Source organism: Palaemon carinicauda, chromosome 7, assembly GCF_036898095.1.
Source record: "Palaemon carinicauda isolate YSFRI2023 chromosome 7, ASM3689809v2, whole genome shotgun sequence".
Classification (NCBI taxonomy): Eukaryota; Metazoa; Arthropoda; class Malacostraca; order Decapoda; family Palaemonidae; genus Palaemon; species Palaemon carinicauda.
The window spans coordinates 97,137,010-97,152,594 of record NC_090731.1 but is presented as its reverse complement, the minus strand read 5'-3'; the positions used below and the strand labels follow the sequence as shown (position 1 = coordinate 97,152,594).

General features: G+C 38.8%; 1 protein-coding gene across 1 annotated transcript in view; it reads left to right on the top strand.

Moving 5' to 3' along the window:
- Positions 1-15,585, top strand: part of whd (carnitine O-palmitoyltransferase whd) — a 379,066-nt gene that overhangs the window by 296,330 nt on the left and 67,151 nt on the right. The window contains exon 7 of the mRNA XM_068376806.1: positions 12,094-12,119. Coding sequence (XP_068232907.1) covers positions 12,094-12,119 — 26 coding nt within the window. The remainder of the gene's footprint in view (positions 1-12,093; positions 12,120-15,585) is intronic.

The following is a 15,585-nucleotide window of genomic DNA, read 5'->3' as shown; positions in this document are numbered from 1 at the left end:
TAGAGATAAACAATATCTAAGACATGGGGACACCCTTGGGTGTGACATAACAAACTGACCTCAGGTAGGAACTGAAAGTGAGGCAGGTAAGAGGAAGAAGATGGCAAGACATAGTAAATTCAGGAATTAATTAGGAATTAATTTGTTCGGGGGATACCACGCTCCCTGCGGCTATGGTAGCGAGTTGAAGGGCCTCTAGATGTTTAAGATAGTGCCGCCTGAACACTGACGGGGATTTCCATCCGGTATATTTAGTAAGATCTGCAAAGTTCATGTGATGGAAAAAATTTATTGAGGTTGCTACCGCCCGTGTGTCATGGACGTGAGGGAAAGACTCAGGATTAGCCTGTTTGATAAAATACAAAATCTGTTGCCTGATCCCTTTTAAAGTTATAGTCCCTCCCTGCTCTCTGACGAACAAAGGCCCTGAGGTCTTATAGGAAGTCCTCGATAGAAAGGACTTTGGAGTGGTAACAGGACACAGGGAAGGATCCTGAGGGAGCGGGATAATTTTCCAGGAGGACCATCTGTTCTGAGGGTCTTCATTTTTGGCCAAGAAGACTTTGTCTGGGGAGAGGAGAACTTCTCCTGATGGAAGGAACTCAATGTGGCCTGGATCTCTTGACAAGGCCGCTAATTCCGAAATTCTAGCGCCGGATGCTAAACTCATAAGGAATAGAGTTTTTCTGAGTAGAGGTATATACTCACATGAGTCGTTGATGGTTTCTGACGCCAGTTTGAGGACATCATTGAGAAACCAGGAAACCGAGTTAGGACGAATGGATGGTTTCAGTCTGGCACAAGCTCTTGGAATTGAAGCTAGCAATGAGTCTGTTAGATCTATATTAAACCCGACCAGGAAAATTTTCTTCAAGGCAGACTTAATGGTAGTAATAGTGTTAGCTGCCAAACCTGACTCAAACAAGGTTCTGAAAAAGGTAACCGTTAGGTTTAATGTCATAAAGACAACATTAGAAACCTTCAAAAACTTTGCTAGTTTTTTGACCGCTGAGTCATATTGACGAAGAGTGGAGTCTCTCTTATCTGATTCTAAGAATAAAGTATTCTGGGGATCTATGTTAGCCCCTTTTTGGGCCGCAAACTTCATGAAGTCCATAAAGTTAGGGCGTTCTGAATGTTTGAGGAAGTGAACACAGTGCGCGTTTGTACTATTTGGGTCAAAGTCGGGTTGGGAATCTGGCGAGGGCGGAGACTCAGCTCCAGTAAAAGAGGAAACCAATTGCTCTTGGGCCAATTGGGGGCCACCAGGGCTACTTGACCTTTGAAGGTTCGAAGTTTGTCCAGCACCTTCATCAATAGGTTCACCGGTGGGAAAAGATAAATCCTTTCCCAGGTGTTCCAGTTCTGAGACATGGCATCTGTGGCGTAAGCCCGAGGGTCCAGGTTAGGGGCTACATAACATTTTAGTTTGTGGTTGGACTCCGTCGCGAAGAGATCTACCTGGAGGTCTGGTACCTGGGAGAGGATCCACTGAAACGATTTTCGATCTAGTGACCATTCTGACTCCAACGGGGTCGTCCTTGAGAGTGCGTCTGCCACAGCGTTCCGAACTCCAGCCAGATGGACAGCTGATAGGTGCCATTGGTTTGAGGCTGCTTGGGAAAAGATTGCTACCATCACATGGTTGATGGTGCCTGACTTGGATCCCCCTCTGTTTACGCAACGGACTATAACTTCATTGTCGAGAACTAGTCTCAGGTGTTGCTTCTTGGCCGGGGAAAGACGTTATAAAGTTAGTAAGACCGCCATGGCTTCTAGGACGTATATGTGGAACTGTTGGAACATTGTGGACCAAAGGCCCTGAACCTTCCTGTGTTGGGAATAACCTCCCCAACCTGATAGGGAGGCATCCGTGTGGATGACTATCTTTGGAGGAGGGTACTGTAGCGGAACCGATTTCGACAGGCTCTTGGTGGTTGTCCATGGGAGAAGCGTCTTCCGAAGAATGGAAGAAGACGGGTCTTTTTGTCTCGAAATTTGATGTTCGCTCTGGAGCGCCAAACCCGGTTTATGTCCTTCAGTTTCGCTTTCAGAAGAAGGTCTGTCACTGAAGCGAATTGTAGGGATCCTAGGATCTTTTCCTGATTCCTTCTGGATGTTATGTTTTCCCTGAGAAAGCGTTTGGTATTCTTCGCAATCTCTATTCTCTTGGACCTGGGAAGACATAGGGTGTGAGAGCGTAGGTCCCACTGTAATCCCAGCCACTGAAACTTGGTCTCCGGTGTTAGGCGGGACTTTTTGAAATTTATTTGGAATCCCAGAGACTGAAGATACTGAAAATTCTGGGCGCGATGTTGAGCCCGAAAGGCATCACTTTGAACGTGTAAGCCTTGTTGCCTAGTCTGAATCCTAGGAATGGGCGGAAATGTCTCGCTATTGGAACGTGATAGTAAGCATCGGTAAGATCGATGGAGGTGGTGACGGCCCCACGGGGAAGTAAGGTCCGTACCTGCGAGACGGTAAGCATGTGAAACTTGTCGCATTGAATGAACAAGTTTTGCCGGGAAAGATCGAGGATGACTCTCCGGTTGTCTGAGTCTTTTTTCGGGACGCTGAATAAGCGACCTTGAAACTTCAGATGTTTTGTTTCTTTGATCGCGTTCTTGTGCAATAGATCCTGGGTAAACAGAGTCAGATCCGGTGTCGGGAGTTGATGGAATTTGTTTGGTGGAGGAGGCCCTTCTATCCAACTCCACCCCAGGCCCTTGGAAATTATGCTGAAGGCCCAAGGACTGAACCTCCAGCGACTCCTGAACGCTTATAGTCTCCCTCCTACCTGAAGATTCTCAGTAGTTGGAGGATTTTCCGCCACGGCCTCCGCGTGATCCCTTTCCACGGGAGAAATATCTCCCCTTGCCTCTGTTCTGAAAGGAACCTCTTGAACCAAGGCCCCTGTCTCGCTGGTATCCTTGAGAGGAACCCCGGTACTCATAGGTAGGGTTGTAAGCCGGTGAGGGGAACGAACTTGAAGCCACCTGGCTTTTAGGGACGAGAACATATTCCTCTTGGGGCTGAGGCTTGGAGGTGAAGGGTTGGATAGTCTGAGCAACCGGGATCGGCTGGACTACCTGGAGAGGTTGGCGGAACTGGGCAGAACTATAAGGACATAGCCTTTTCCTGCCCCGGGATTGAACGTTCGACTGTTCGAACTTCCGTTTGGGAGTGAGACCCCAACGGACCTTGAGGCTCTGGTTCACCCTGGCAGCTTCGATCAACACCGAGTTGACCATGTCCTCCGGGAACAGGTCCGGACCCCAAGCGGAGGCTTTAATGAGCTTATTCGGCTCATGGCGGATACTAGCCTCTGATAAAACATGCCTACGGCAACGTCTTTTGGCTACCAAGAAGTCATAGCAATCCGATAACAAGGATTGTAAGGTGGCCTTTGTCATGACCTTAAAGGCGTGTTCCTCATCAAAGTTGAGGGAAAACATATCTGCCATCGTCGAGACGTTTAGGCTCCTGCTAAACCTAGACCGGGACTCGAACTCGAGTTGAATTAAGGTTTCGGGAAGTCTTGGAAGACGTTCGCTAAATTGCGTCGACGCACAATCAGCGGATAATTTACCAGAGGTAAATGTTGACTGAATGTTAAGCCAACATTCGTCATCTGATGGGAGCAGAAGAGATGTAGGGTCTGTCTCCCGAAGCTGGGGCAAAGGTTTGTCTTTGGCCACCGCCTGAAGAGCTAAGTCCACCATCTTGGTGACGCAAGGAGTAGGGGTTTGCTCATCCACAAGAAACATAATGTATGTGCTCTTGTGGGGAGTCAGCATGGTGTTCGTGCAACCCCACTCGTTCAGGGTTCTAACCCAAACAGACTGAGCCTGTTCTTTTGGGAAGATAACGGTCTCCTTAGGGACCTTATCTAGCCAGACAAGAGCTTCTTCTGTCAGCCGGACGAAGCCGGGGAAGGGGAATTGAAGGCCGGGAGGGAAGAATTCAAAGTCTTCAATGGGCCGGGTTCCGAAGCCTTCAATGGTCAACATCCCGTCAGTGAAAGGGCAGTGGAGCGCCATTTTCCACGGGTTATTTTTAGTGAAAGGCGGGAGTTTTGAGGCGTCCGGGATGAGGAACTGCTGTTGTTGAGGCAGTCCTCCTTCTAAGGTGTCCAGTGTCTTGGTAATGGCAGATAGCATCGAGCTAATCTGCTCTGAGACAACCCTAGACATCATATTGGTGAGAGCCACCGGGTCGAAGTTGGCCGGGGCAACTGAGGAAGTTGGCTGCACTCCCGGGTCCTGAGAAGTAGAGGAGGTGCTAGCTAAGCCACTTGGGGCTCCAGGGAGGGAAGCCTTCTTTGGCTTGGTTGTTTTGGGTAGTGTGGGATTCTTGCGAGTCCTAACTAAGGGTCTCTTCTGAGACTTAACCTTGGGAGGAACCGGGTGTGATCTTGGGGTAGAGTCACGGTTCGCATCAAAACCTAGAAAGGAAGAAGTATTAGATGCCGAAGAAAAAGAAGGGCTAAGAAGAGGGATCTTAGCGCCGGACCCACCTGCCTCACCTACCTCCTTACCTGTCTCCGGTTCGTCAAAAACCATGGGTTCCAAGTCCAAATTCAGAGCCGCAACATTATCCTCAATGGGGTCGGGGTCGTCACCGAGGTCAGTATCCTGATCAAGAGCAAGGCCAAGGGTTGCTGTAATGTCGGCAATAATAGGGGATGCCACTTCTTTAGGCACTGCTGCAGAAGATTTCGCGTTGGGATAGATCAGGTTGCAGTATTCTTCAGAAAGGACGTAAGGCTTCTTGGCCTTAACGTTACGGGCGAAGCCGCCTACTCAAACTTTCAAGGTGGCTCTTGCTGTGGTCTTAGCTGCTTGAGAACTCTGAAAGAACGGGGATATGGTTAGCAAACCCGGGAGACGGAGCTGAGAAATGATAACCAAGGGTTCATTATATAAAGCAAGAGGAATGCAAGTAGAAAAAACTACCTATAGAGGACTCACCGATTCCGAAGAGAGGGTGGTGACAAGGTCGTAACAGACAAGGCAGTTGTCGGGGTGCCAAACTATAAGGTCATCCATTTGGATCCCGCAGTCGGCGTGAGATCTACAGACCTCATGTCCGCAGGGCTGTTGAAGGACGGCCGCGCAGGCTGTCATCCGACAGCGGACCACCTGTAAAAAGGAATAGTCTATGAACACCTAATTAATATCTCTAGAAGGGACCCCGGAGGATCCAGACCTTGAAATTAAAGCAAAATGCAGAGTCTTAGACTAAACATGCAGAGAACCTTAGACTATTCCAAGAGGAACCCGGAAGAGCCGGGGATGAGAAAAGGATGTATAAATAAGGGATTGAATAGTAATAAATAACAGTCCCGGGGACCGGGAACAGAAATACTTAAAGTAAACTTAGAGTACAGTAAACTTAAAGTTACATCCTTTAAATACATATAATAAAGAACTCCGATTATTATGATCTTATACGTTAACGTCCATGAGAGTATAGGGCTCCCGTAGGGAGAGTAGGAATCATAAACTGTGTCAGTGTCATCAGATCCGGCAGTATTGTAAGCCCGGAGGTCCCAATGTCTGATGACGGGAGGGTACGGTGGGAGAATGCTGGAGGAGCCAAGGGATCCACCAACAAGACTACCGGACGTACCGGGACGAAGGTAATGATTCGTGTAGAATGGTATGATTGTAGGTTAATAATATGTCCTACTACGAACGATAATGGCAGGAGGTACCGTATGATGGGGACACTCCTAAAATATAGATAAGGTCTCATTCCTAATTCCATTAAGCTAAAATCAAAAGCCATACCGAGAAGGCATTAGGTATACTGCCCAATCACATGGATAGGGCACGTGATATAGTCCCCGGCGGTCCCGGCCCTCCCCCTCCCCCGACTGATGGCCAATCGAGACGATGGGAGGGGGGAGACGAGAACCTCCCGGGATGAATGAGACTATGTAGCACCCCGTGAGATAATCTCGGTCCTCAATATGTCGGAATGTTGAGGGAAGACTGAGGAACAAGCATACTTGGCCCGTATTGTCATAGCCAACAACCATCGAATAAGAGGAGAGACGTGCTCTGGGAGGGGTGGGGGGGGTGGGTACAGGGGAATCACGTGGACAGGTGGTGGTAGGCAGGGCTACCAACTGGAGATCCCCTCAACACAACATGGAAAATCCCAAAAATATGATCATAACGGAGTGTGACAATAAAAAACAATATGAACTGTTATAAATACTTAATAGTAAATAATGAATAAAAGCGTAATCACGTAAAAAGGCTAGGCATGCAAAATTAATATGGCAAGAGAGGGACGCGAGCGAGTGGCAAGGGAGGAAGCATGACGTCATCTTGGAAGATGGAAAACAGGGATACCAACCTTACTACTGAAGCGGGTAGATACCGAACAGTAACACAAATTAAGAGCTACGCGAGAGTCCCACTCGAACTAAAACATAAAACTATGTGGAGCATAAATAAGACCGATAGTCTTTTATAACATCAAAGTGAAATGCTCCTAGAATAAAACAGCAAAACAGTTCCCCGAGGGAACACTATCCACTAACATGCACAAAGGCAGGCATGCCAACATAACTGAAAGCCTTAACTGATACGTAACACTGATACCATAGCTATAATAATAATGATACGCTAAAGTTGTAAGCATATAATCGGTGTAAAGGTAAAAATCTCCCAAAAAGTTCGAACGAATAACAATGATGAAAGAAATACGAACGAACTGGCGAGAAAGGGCAGGAGCCGTGGAACCACGAACGGTTAGAATAAATCACTCTGAATTAATAAAACAAAGGCTACACTGCCCATTCACGCTTAAAACTCATGGATAAAGTACTTAACTTCGATGGAGTAACTTGGGATTCCGCCATCGATGCGTAGAAGGGAGAAAAATCCAAAAAACACCGAGGTAAACACAACGAAGATCTAAGCGTATGCTGGTGCTATAAAGGAGTGATGGGCAAGCGTGGGTAGAGTTAGTAGTACTAGTCTGCGCGGCAGGGGATGTTGAACCGCACCTCACTATTGAGGGATTTTGAAGAGGAAATGTCTAAATGGTGCGAGACCTCTGATCATATTACGCCCCAGTTTATATCGACACCAATAGGTGAGCGAGCTAGTTCAATCTAGCATTCCTATGCATTTTTTCTCTGGTAATATTATAGCAGTTATTTTCCTTAGAAATGGTGCTTTAGGAGCATTTCACTGGCCGGCACAGGTTGAACCCAGAAATATATATATATATATATATATATATGTATATATGTATATATACATATACATACATTTCAGCAGCTGGCACAGATGGCATTGGATAGGAGTCTATGGAGAGAATGGCGATATCAGATGCAGGACCCAACCCGGAGAATTCCGGACGGGATTTAGTGAGTGAGATATATATATATATATATGTATATATGTATATATATATATATATATATATATATATATATATATATATATAATATATATATATATAATATATATATATATATATATATACAGTAGGGTCCCGAATTATGCGAGAATTTGGTCGATGAAAGGCCTCGTGTAATTGGAAATTCGTATATTTCGAAACACATCATGGCGGCAAACAGCAACCTACCCGTCAATTTTTTTTTCACTCCATTTCTAGCTTTCTAGCTATATATATACTGTATATACACTGTGTGTGAATGTATGTGTGTATGTATGTATGTATATTATATATATATATAATATATATATATATATATATATATATATATATATATATATATATATATATATATATATATATATATATATATATATACTGTAGCTTTTATCTTAACAATACTGTAAGAAATCCTTCTTATAGATTTTTTTTATAAAATACTGTACAAAATTTCTTTTATGGATAAATAAAACAATAAAAAGTTGTTACAGTTTTGATAATTTTCTATGACTGTAGTATTTACTACTGTACTATGCATAGCTTACTGTTTTCAGTATTTTCCGAATGATGTAGAATTATTTCCTATAGATACAAAAAACAAAAAAGGGTTTTCAAGGTTTGATACAGTATCTAGCAATAGTTAAAAATTACAGTATAGTACTGTATATCCATGATGACACTCCCACACGTAAACACGGCCAGTAGGCGCAAGTGTGCACTAGGCTGCTGTACGATAATCACGCGTTTTTTGCCCTGAGCGGTCATTTCACTAATGATAATTTTTCAAAGTTAATATAATTTCTTTATGCTTATAATTCGTAATTATAGTTAAAAGTAGGGATATTAATTAAATGGTTGAGTAAAAAAAACAATTAATACTACTATTATTTAATTTCAAATGGCTACATAATACTGAATATTCTAATGGGTTCTTTTTATCTTTAATCGTAAATCTTACGCCTGGATAAGCAACAAAAGGAAAGGGATAGGTCTCTCTCTCTCTCTCTCTCTCTCTCTCTCTCTCTCTCTCTCAAATATGTTCGTCTCTCTCTCTCTCTCTCTCTCTCTCTCTCTCTCTCTCTCTGCGTTTCCTTTCCCTTTATAGTTTTGTGAAATTTCGTTGTCCAGTCATTCGGTAATGAGAAGTCATTTTCGCTTTCGGCACCGAAAGAAAACTTTGTTTCTTCAATATACTCATCACTGGAGGATTCAGAACTAGTGCTCTCATTATCAAACAGGTTATCATTATCAAATTCCTCAACAAGAATATCATTTATTTCATCTAAAGAAATAACCTTCCTCTTTAGACCTTCCATTACAAAAGGAACAACAAATAACCACTTATGCATGAACGCCCGAGCGCACTGATAGGAAACCACAGTTTTGTAACATCAAGCCACCTTCAGAAAAATAGTTGCCAGACATCATATAAGTTTCTATTCACAGTCCCCATATGCTGAGAGTGTTGCCAAGTGGTGATCCTATACTTACTATACGAGTAAAGTAACATCACGAGACTGACGGCTTGTAAAAGGCAATTAAAGTCATGAACGGAATATACAGTTGAAGGCGGTACCGAGTAGATCGTGGTGAACGGTTTATCACGTGGGTGACGCTTAACAGGTTAAAAAAACATTTTATATAGTTCGGTATTTTCTCTATCCATCCTCTCCCAAAAAACCTTCAAATGTGAATTAGCGACTGAGAATAAAAAAAATAAAAAGCCCGATTGACGATGCTGATGAAGAGGATATCGAATACCGATTTTTCCCTAATTGATTTTTTCTATGTTCTGTCTAATCCAATGTACAGTACATTCTTATGTAAAGGGCGAACCCCAACATTTCTTGATGCTGCTACACTTTAATTATAGATATTTTACCACCTATTTATAATCTTTATTTATAACATCTTTAGTAAAAGCTCTTCAATATCACAGAGTAAATGCGTTTATGATCGACGATGAAACGTAAAAAAAATGTTTTCATTTTAAGAAGGCGTTTTTTTAGGAAAAAAAAAAAACAACACGAAACAAAATTGCTCATATTTCATATATTTTGATTTTCTAAGGATAAATAAAACAACATTAATTATAACATTATTATTACATAGTACCTGGTAAGATATCTTTTGCCTCAAAAGTTAACCTATAGACAGATGTTAAAATTGGTTAGCGAGTTCGTTATGATCGGCGATGGAACGTACTAAACAAAGTAATGGGTTTGGTTGTGGTGACATGTTTGGCAGTAGCATGATATAAAATAGTCTTTATTTAATTTAATTTTTGGTTTCAAAAGTACTATACAGTATAAAGGAATTTCAAACAATTTAGATGAAACAGAGCACAACGCACTACTACTGGATGATAGCGGTAGTCTTGCACGAAAGCAACAAAGGTGTTCCCATGACGATGCTGTTCTGTTGATTTTTTTTTTTGGGAAACTTTTCAATATTTCAAATGGCACTGTTGATTTTGATGGTTTTTAATTTAAAGTTTAATGAATAAGGATTTTTCACCATAATCACAACGTAAGTATAAAAATTAATTAGTACAAATATGGAATATTAAACATATAGGTGTTGGACAGTTAGGCTAGCCTAGCGACAAGTTCACACAACAGATGGGCAAATCTTAACATTTTTCATCCAAAACTAGTCTTAAAATGTTTGAACAGAAATCTTTCTCTCACATTCTCCCCCCCCTTCTCAGACATCGGGGAACCATCACCCCCCCCCCCCCCCCAATACAATTAAGAAAACAATAGATTTCCTACGCTTCGCGGTGCTTGACTCGCGGATTTAGAATGCTCCTCGCAGATACAGGAAAATTAATTTTTAAAAACTATCGATCGCGTAATTGAGGAATCGCGTAATTAGAACTACTGTATATATATGACCCATATATATATATATATATATATATATATATATATATGTATATATATAGCTATATATATATATATATATATATATATATATATATATATATATATATATATGGGTTATTATCAAAAGAGTGACCAATCAAAAGAGTGACAAGACGAAAGTGACATAAATTAGAGAAATTCAAAAGAGTGACAAGAAAAAAAGTCGGACAAAAATACGGAAATTTAAGTGACTAGACGAAAGAGTGACAACATCATGGACATTTAAAAGATTTACTCAATGTACGGAAATTCAAAAGAAGTGGCATAAAGAAAGAGTAACAAAATCTAGATATATGCAAAGTGATAAAATATCAAATTACTTAAGGTTATGGCTTATTTATTGTTTTTATAAACTTTTAATCATACAGGAATTGTCTAATTACTTAAAATACAAGACGAAAGTGACATAAATTAAAGAAATTATTAAAACTACAATAGAATTTCTTTGAACAATTTTTTTACAAATTCGCATTTCTTGAACAGTGTTATATCCCATCATGGATGAATACGTCTTTGTGAAATCTCAGAAGGACAAGGAGAAGCTTACTTTCAATATATATATATAGACATTAACGATTCAGAAACCATAACCATTATTTCCACTGAGATGATAAAAACTAATGGTTCTGCTACTCTTCGAGGAGTTTCCTTTTCAAATGTCAGTGCTGGATCAGTAATCATCTGTCGATAGATGGAAGAAAAGAAGTTACAGAGGCATTAACAGATTTGAAATCACAATTTACATTGTCAGATGCATTACCTGCCGCAATTGTCCGAGATGTCACACACATCGTAAACATTAGCTACTCAATAGAAATACCTTCAACAAGTACCTTGAACCAAGTTGTTCGTCGTATCCGTAAAAAAAGAACTTCCATCAGAACCAGAGTGTACTGCAGATTTAGTGATCCCACATAGTTTAAAGACTACCATAAATGGAAAAAAAACTTTTCATTGTTTGATACAAAATATGAAGACACGGCTAGCGAAAACGAGATGCAACAGGAATACGTGAGAATTATTGGTTTTGGAAGTAACGACGATCTAGGAAATTAGCGAGCGCCCAGTTTTGGTTTCTTGATGGAACTCTCAAGACTTGCCCTAAGCTTTTCCATCAAATATATAAAATTCACTATGTTTCACGGGGCAACCGGGTCCAGCTCTTCATGCCCTACTGCCTGGAAAAACACAAGAGGACATACATCCATGCTTGAATTATTAGTTTCTGTTTCAGAAACAAAAGAAATTGAGTTGAAGCCTAAATTTATAATAGTTGATTTTTAAATTGCAAGCATAAATGCTCAACATACATTTCCAGATGCTAAAGTAACAAGGTGTTTTTTCATCATTGTCTTCCATAAATTGCCTAGCACAAAATCTATCAGGGCTAGTAATTTGGTTTTATTTCCAACTGAAAGTTCATTGTCACTCTTTTGATTTGTCACTCTTTTGATCGCTATTTTAAGAGTGACAAATTATGTCACTCTTTTGATCACTATTTTAAGAGTGACAAATTATGTCACTCTTTTGATCACTATTTTAAGAGTGACAATTTGTGTCACTCTTTTGATTTGTCACTCGTTTGAATGGCTCCCATATATATATATATATATATATATATATATATATATATATATATATATATATATATATATTTGTGTGTGTAAGCTGTGTTTCTTTATATGTATACATCCTTTAGTGATAAATTTTAATTAAAAATCTTAAATCATTTTTATTCTATTTTCAGATTGGTTTCAATGCTGAGCATAGTTGGTAAGTTCCCAAAAATTGAGTTGATATTGTAATAATTCTTTATATTTATACAAATAGTAAATGTGATATCAGTAATCTTGCTTAAAAATTTATTTTAGCGTCAGTTCTATTATCATTTTCCAAAAGCCTGGAATTATTTGCTATTTATTATGTATTTTTATATAACTGATAATTAATATCACCCTGTAAACTTTTCTTGACTTAGAAGCTTTTGTTGTGTAATGATTATTTTTATCACATTATTTGTATAATATATGTTCTAAAGATAGTTTACACTTGAAACATGACTTTTATGTTCAAGGATAAAATGGGTGAATTCTGGTGTTTTGTCAGAGCTACAGAAGGATTTTAGGCAAGTAAAGATTCAAGCTTATATAAAATAATTTTTTTTTTTATCAATACACTAAGAAATGAAAATATGGTAAACGTGTAATTTTATATTTTCTAGAGGGTATTAATAAAAACTTCATAATGTGATATTACAATGCAGCATTTTGTGCCTTCTTTTGACAAGGCTAAACCTCAGTTTTCTTTTAAATAGGCTATCTATAAAGTAAAGAATTCTATTGAAGCACTGCCATATTTTTCATTTCGGTCAATGGTTGTCATGCTAATTGGTATTTTAGGAACATGCATATGCAAAGGATTTAGTTTACAGCTTCTGAATCTTTTATTAACACCACTTAATATTCCACTTAATTTTACTGTTAATGCTGCCTTTTACTACCTCCTGATGACAGGGAGTATCTTTAAGGAGAACCTTAATGTCTTGTGAATTTTAGGTATTATATACCTATACTTTAGAAACCTATGGTGTTCCTGAACCATTTTGTTTTCAAAGGCATCAATGATTGAAACACCCCTTTATAAGGTATTACATAATCAGTAAATTCTTGTTAATATTGATAAAACCACCCCTTTATTATTATTATTATTATTATTATTATTATTATTATTATTATTATTGATATTGTTATTATTGTTGTTATTATTATTGTTATTATTATTATTATTATTATTATTATTATTATTATTATTATTATTAGCTAAGCTACACGCCTAGTTGGAAAAGCGGGATACTATAAGCCCAAGGGCTCCAACTGGTAAAAATAGCTCAATGAGGAAAGGAAATAAGGAAAAAAAACTATATGCGAAGTAATGAAAAATCAAGATAAAATATTTTAAAAAACAGTAACAGCATTAACACAGACCTTTCATATACAGTATAAACTATAAAAAGACTTATATCAGCCTTTTCAACATAAAAATGTTTGCTGCAGGTTTGAACTTTTGAAGTTCCATTGAAGTACATGATTAGGAAGGTCATTCCACAACTTTGTCACAGCTGGAATAAAACTTCTAGATTACTGTGTAGTACTGAGCCTCATGATGGAGAAGACTTGAATATGAATTAACTGCATACCTAGTATTACTAACCTGATGGTACAGGGTACTATTCTGGGAAGATCTGAATATAAAGGATGGTCAGAATTATGAAAAATCTTTTTAATATGCAAAACAAACTGATTGAATGACAGAACTAGAGATTAATATCTAGATCAGGAATAAGAAATTTAATGGACCATAAGTTGCTGTCCAACAAATTAAGACGGGAATCAGCAGCTGAAGACCAAACAGGAGAATAATACTCGAAAAGGGTAGAATGTTAAGATTAAAGTACTTCAGAATAGATTGATCAACGAAAATCTTTAAGACTTTCTCTAAGCTAATGTTTTGTGGAATTGAAGACACAGACTTAATGTATTATTATTATTATTATCATTATCATTATCATTATTAATATTATTACTACCACTACTACTACTACTAGCTAAGCCACAAGCCTAGTTGAAAAGCAGGATGCTATAATGGGAAAGATAGCCCAGTGAGGAAAGGAAATAAGGAAATAAATAGATTATATGAAAAGCAATAAAAAAATTCGAATAAGATAGTTTAAGGACATTAAGAATAATAGAAAATGAAATATTTTAATTACAGTGGCATCATTAAAACAACTCTCATATATAAACTACAAAAAGCGTCTTGTGTCAGCCTGTCCAACTTAAAATCATTTGCTGCAATCTTGAACTTTTAAAGTTCTACCAATTCAACTGCTTTTTTAGGAAGATCATTCCACAACTTTGTCGTAGCTGGAATAAAGCTTCTAGAATACTGTGTAGTATTAAGTCTTATGATGAAGAAGGCCTGACTATTAGAATTAACTGCATACCTAGTGTTATGGACGGGTGTGATACTGTCCCGGAAGATCTGAATGTAAAGGGTGGTCAGAATTATGAAAAATCTTATGCAACATGCATAATGAACTGATTGAATGACGGTACCTGAGATTAATGTCTAGGTCATAAATAAGAAATTTAATAGACCGTAAGTTCCTGCCCAACAAAGTAAGGTGGGAATCTGCAGCTGAAGACCAGACAGGAGAACAACACTTGAAAAAAGGCAGAATGAAAGAATGAAAACACTTCTTCAGAATAGACTTATAACAAAAAAAAAAAAAAAAAAAAAAAAAAAAAAAAACCCTAACTTTTTTCTTTTTTTTTTTTTTGCAATTGGAGACAGACCTAATGTGTCTCTCAAAAGTAAACTTGCTGTCAAGAATCACACCTAAAATTTTAAAAGTCTTACAGAGTTAAAAAGATATATCAGTGCTGAGATCCAGAGGTTGTTGAGAAAAAACTGTCTTTGACCTACTCACAATCATACTTTTGAGTTTTGCTAGGATTCAACTTCATGCCCCATAATTTGCACCATGCACTAATTTTAGCTAGATCTCTAATAAGGAATTTATCAACCCCAGATCTAAATTCAAGAGATGGAATTGATGCCAAGATAGTAGAATCCTCTGTATATGTAACAAGCTTGTTTTCTAGACCAAACCACATGTCATGTATATAGTATAAAAAGTAATGAACCAAGAACACCACCTGTAGGAACACCTGATATCACATTCCTATACTCACTATGGTGCCAATCAACAACAACTCTTTGCGATCTATTACTTAGAAATTAAATAATGATGCTTGTAAAAGATCAACCCACTTCCAACTGTTTTGAGTATGAAAACAAGGGCCTCATGATTAACACGGTCAAAGGCAGCGTTAAAATCGAGGCCAATCATACGAACTTCATATGAACTTCAATTATCACCATCAACGGATTTCTGTACGGCATTGGAGATTATAAGAAGAGCATCACATGCTCCAAAGCCTTTACGAAAGCTAAATTGCAAACCAGGGAACAGATAATTACCTTCAAGCAAACCTATTTAGACATTTAACCAAAAGACGTTCTAAAACTTTAGATAATATGGGAATTATGCAGATTGGGCAGTAATCAGTCGTATTTGAGCTACCACAAACACATTTACATATTTGAGTAACATTACCAGTTTTTCGATAAGTGCTGAAATCTCCTCTTCATGCTAACTTGCACAAAAGGACAGATA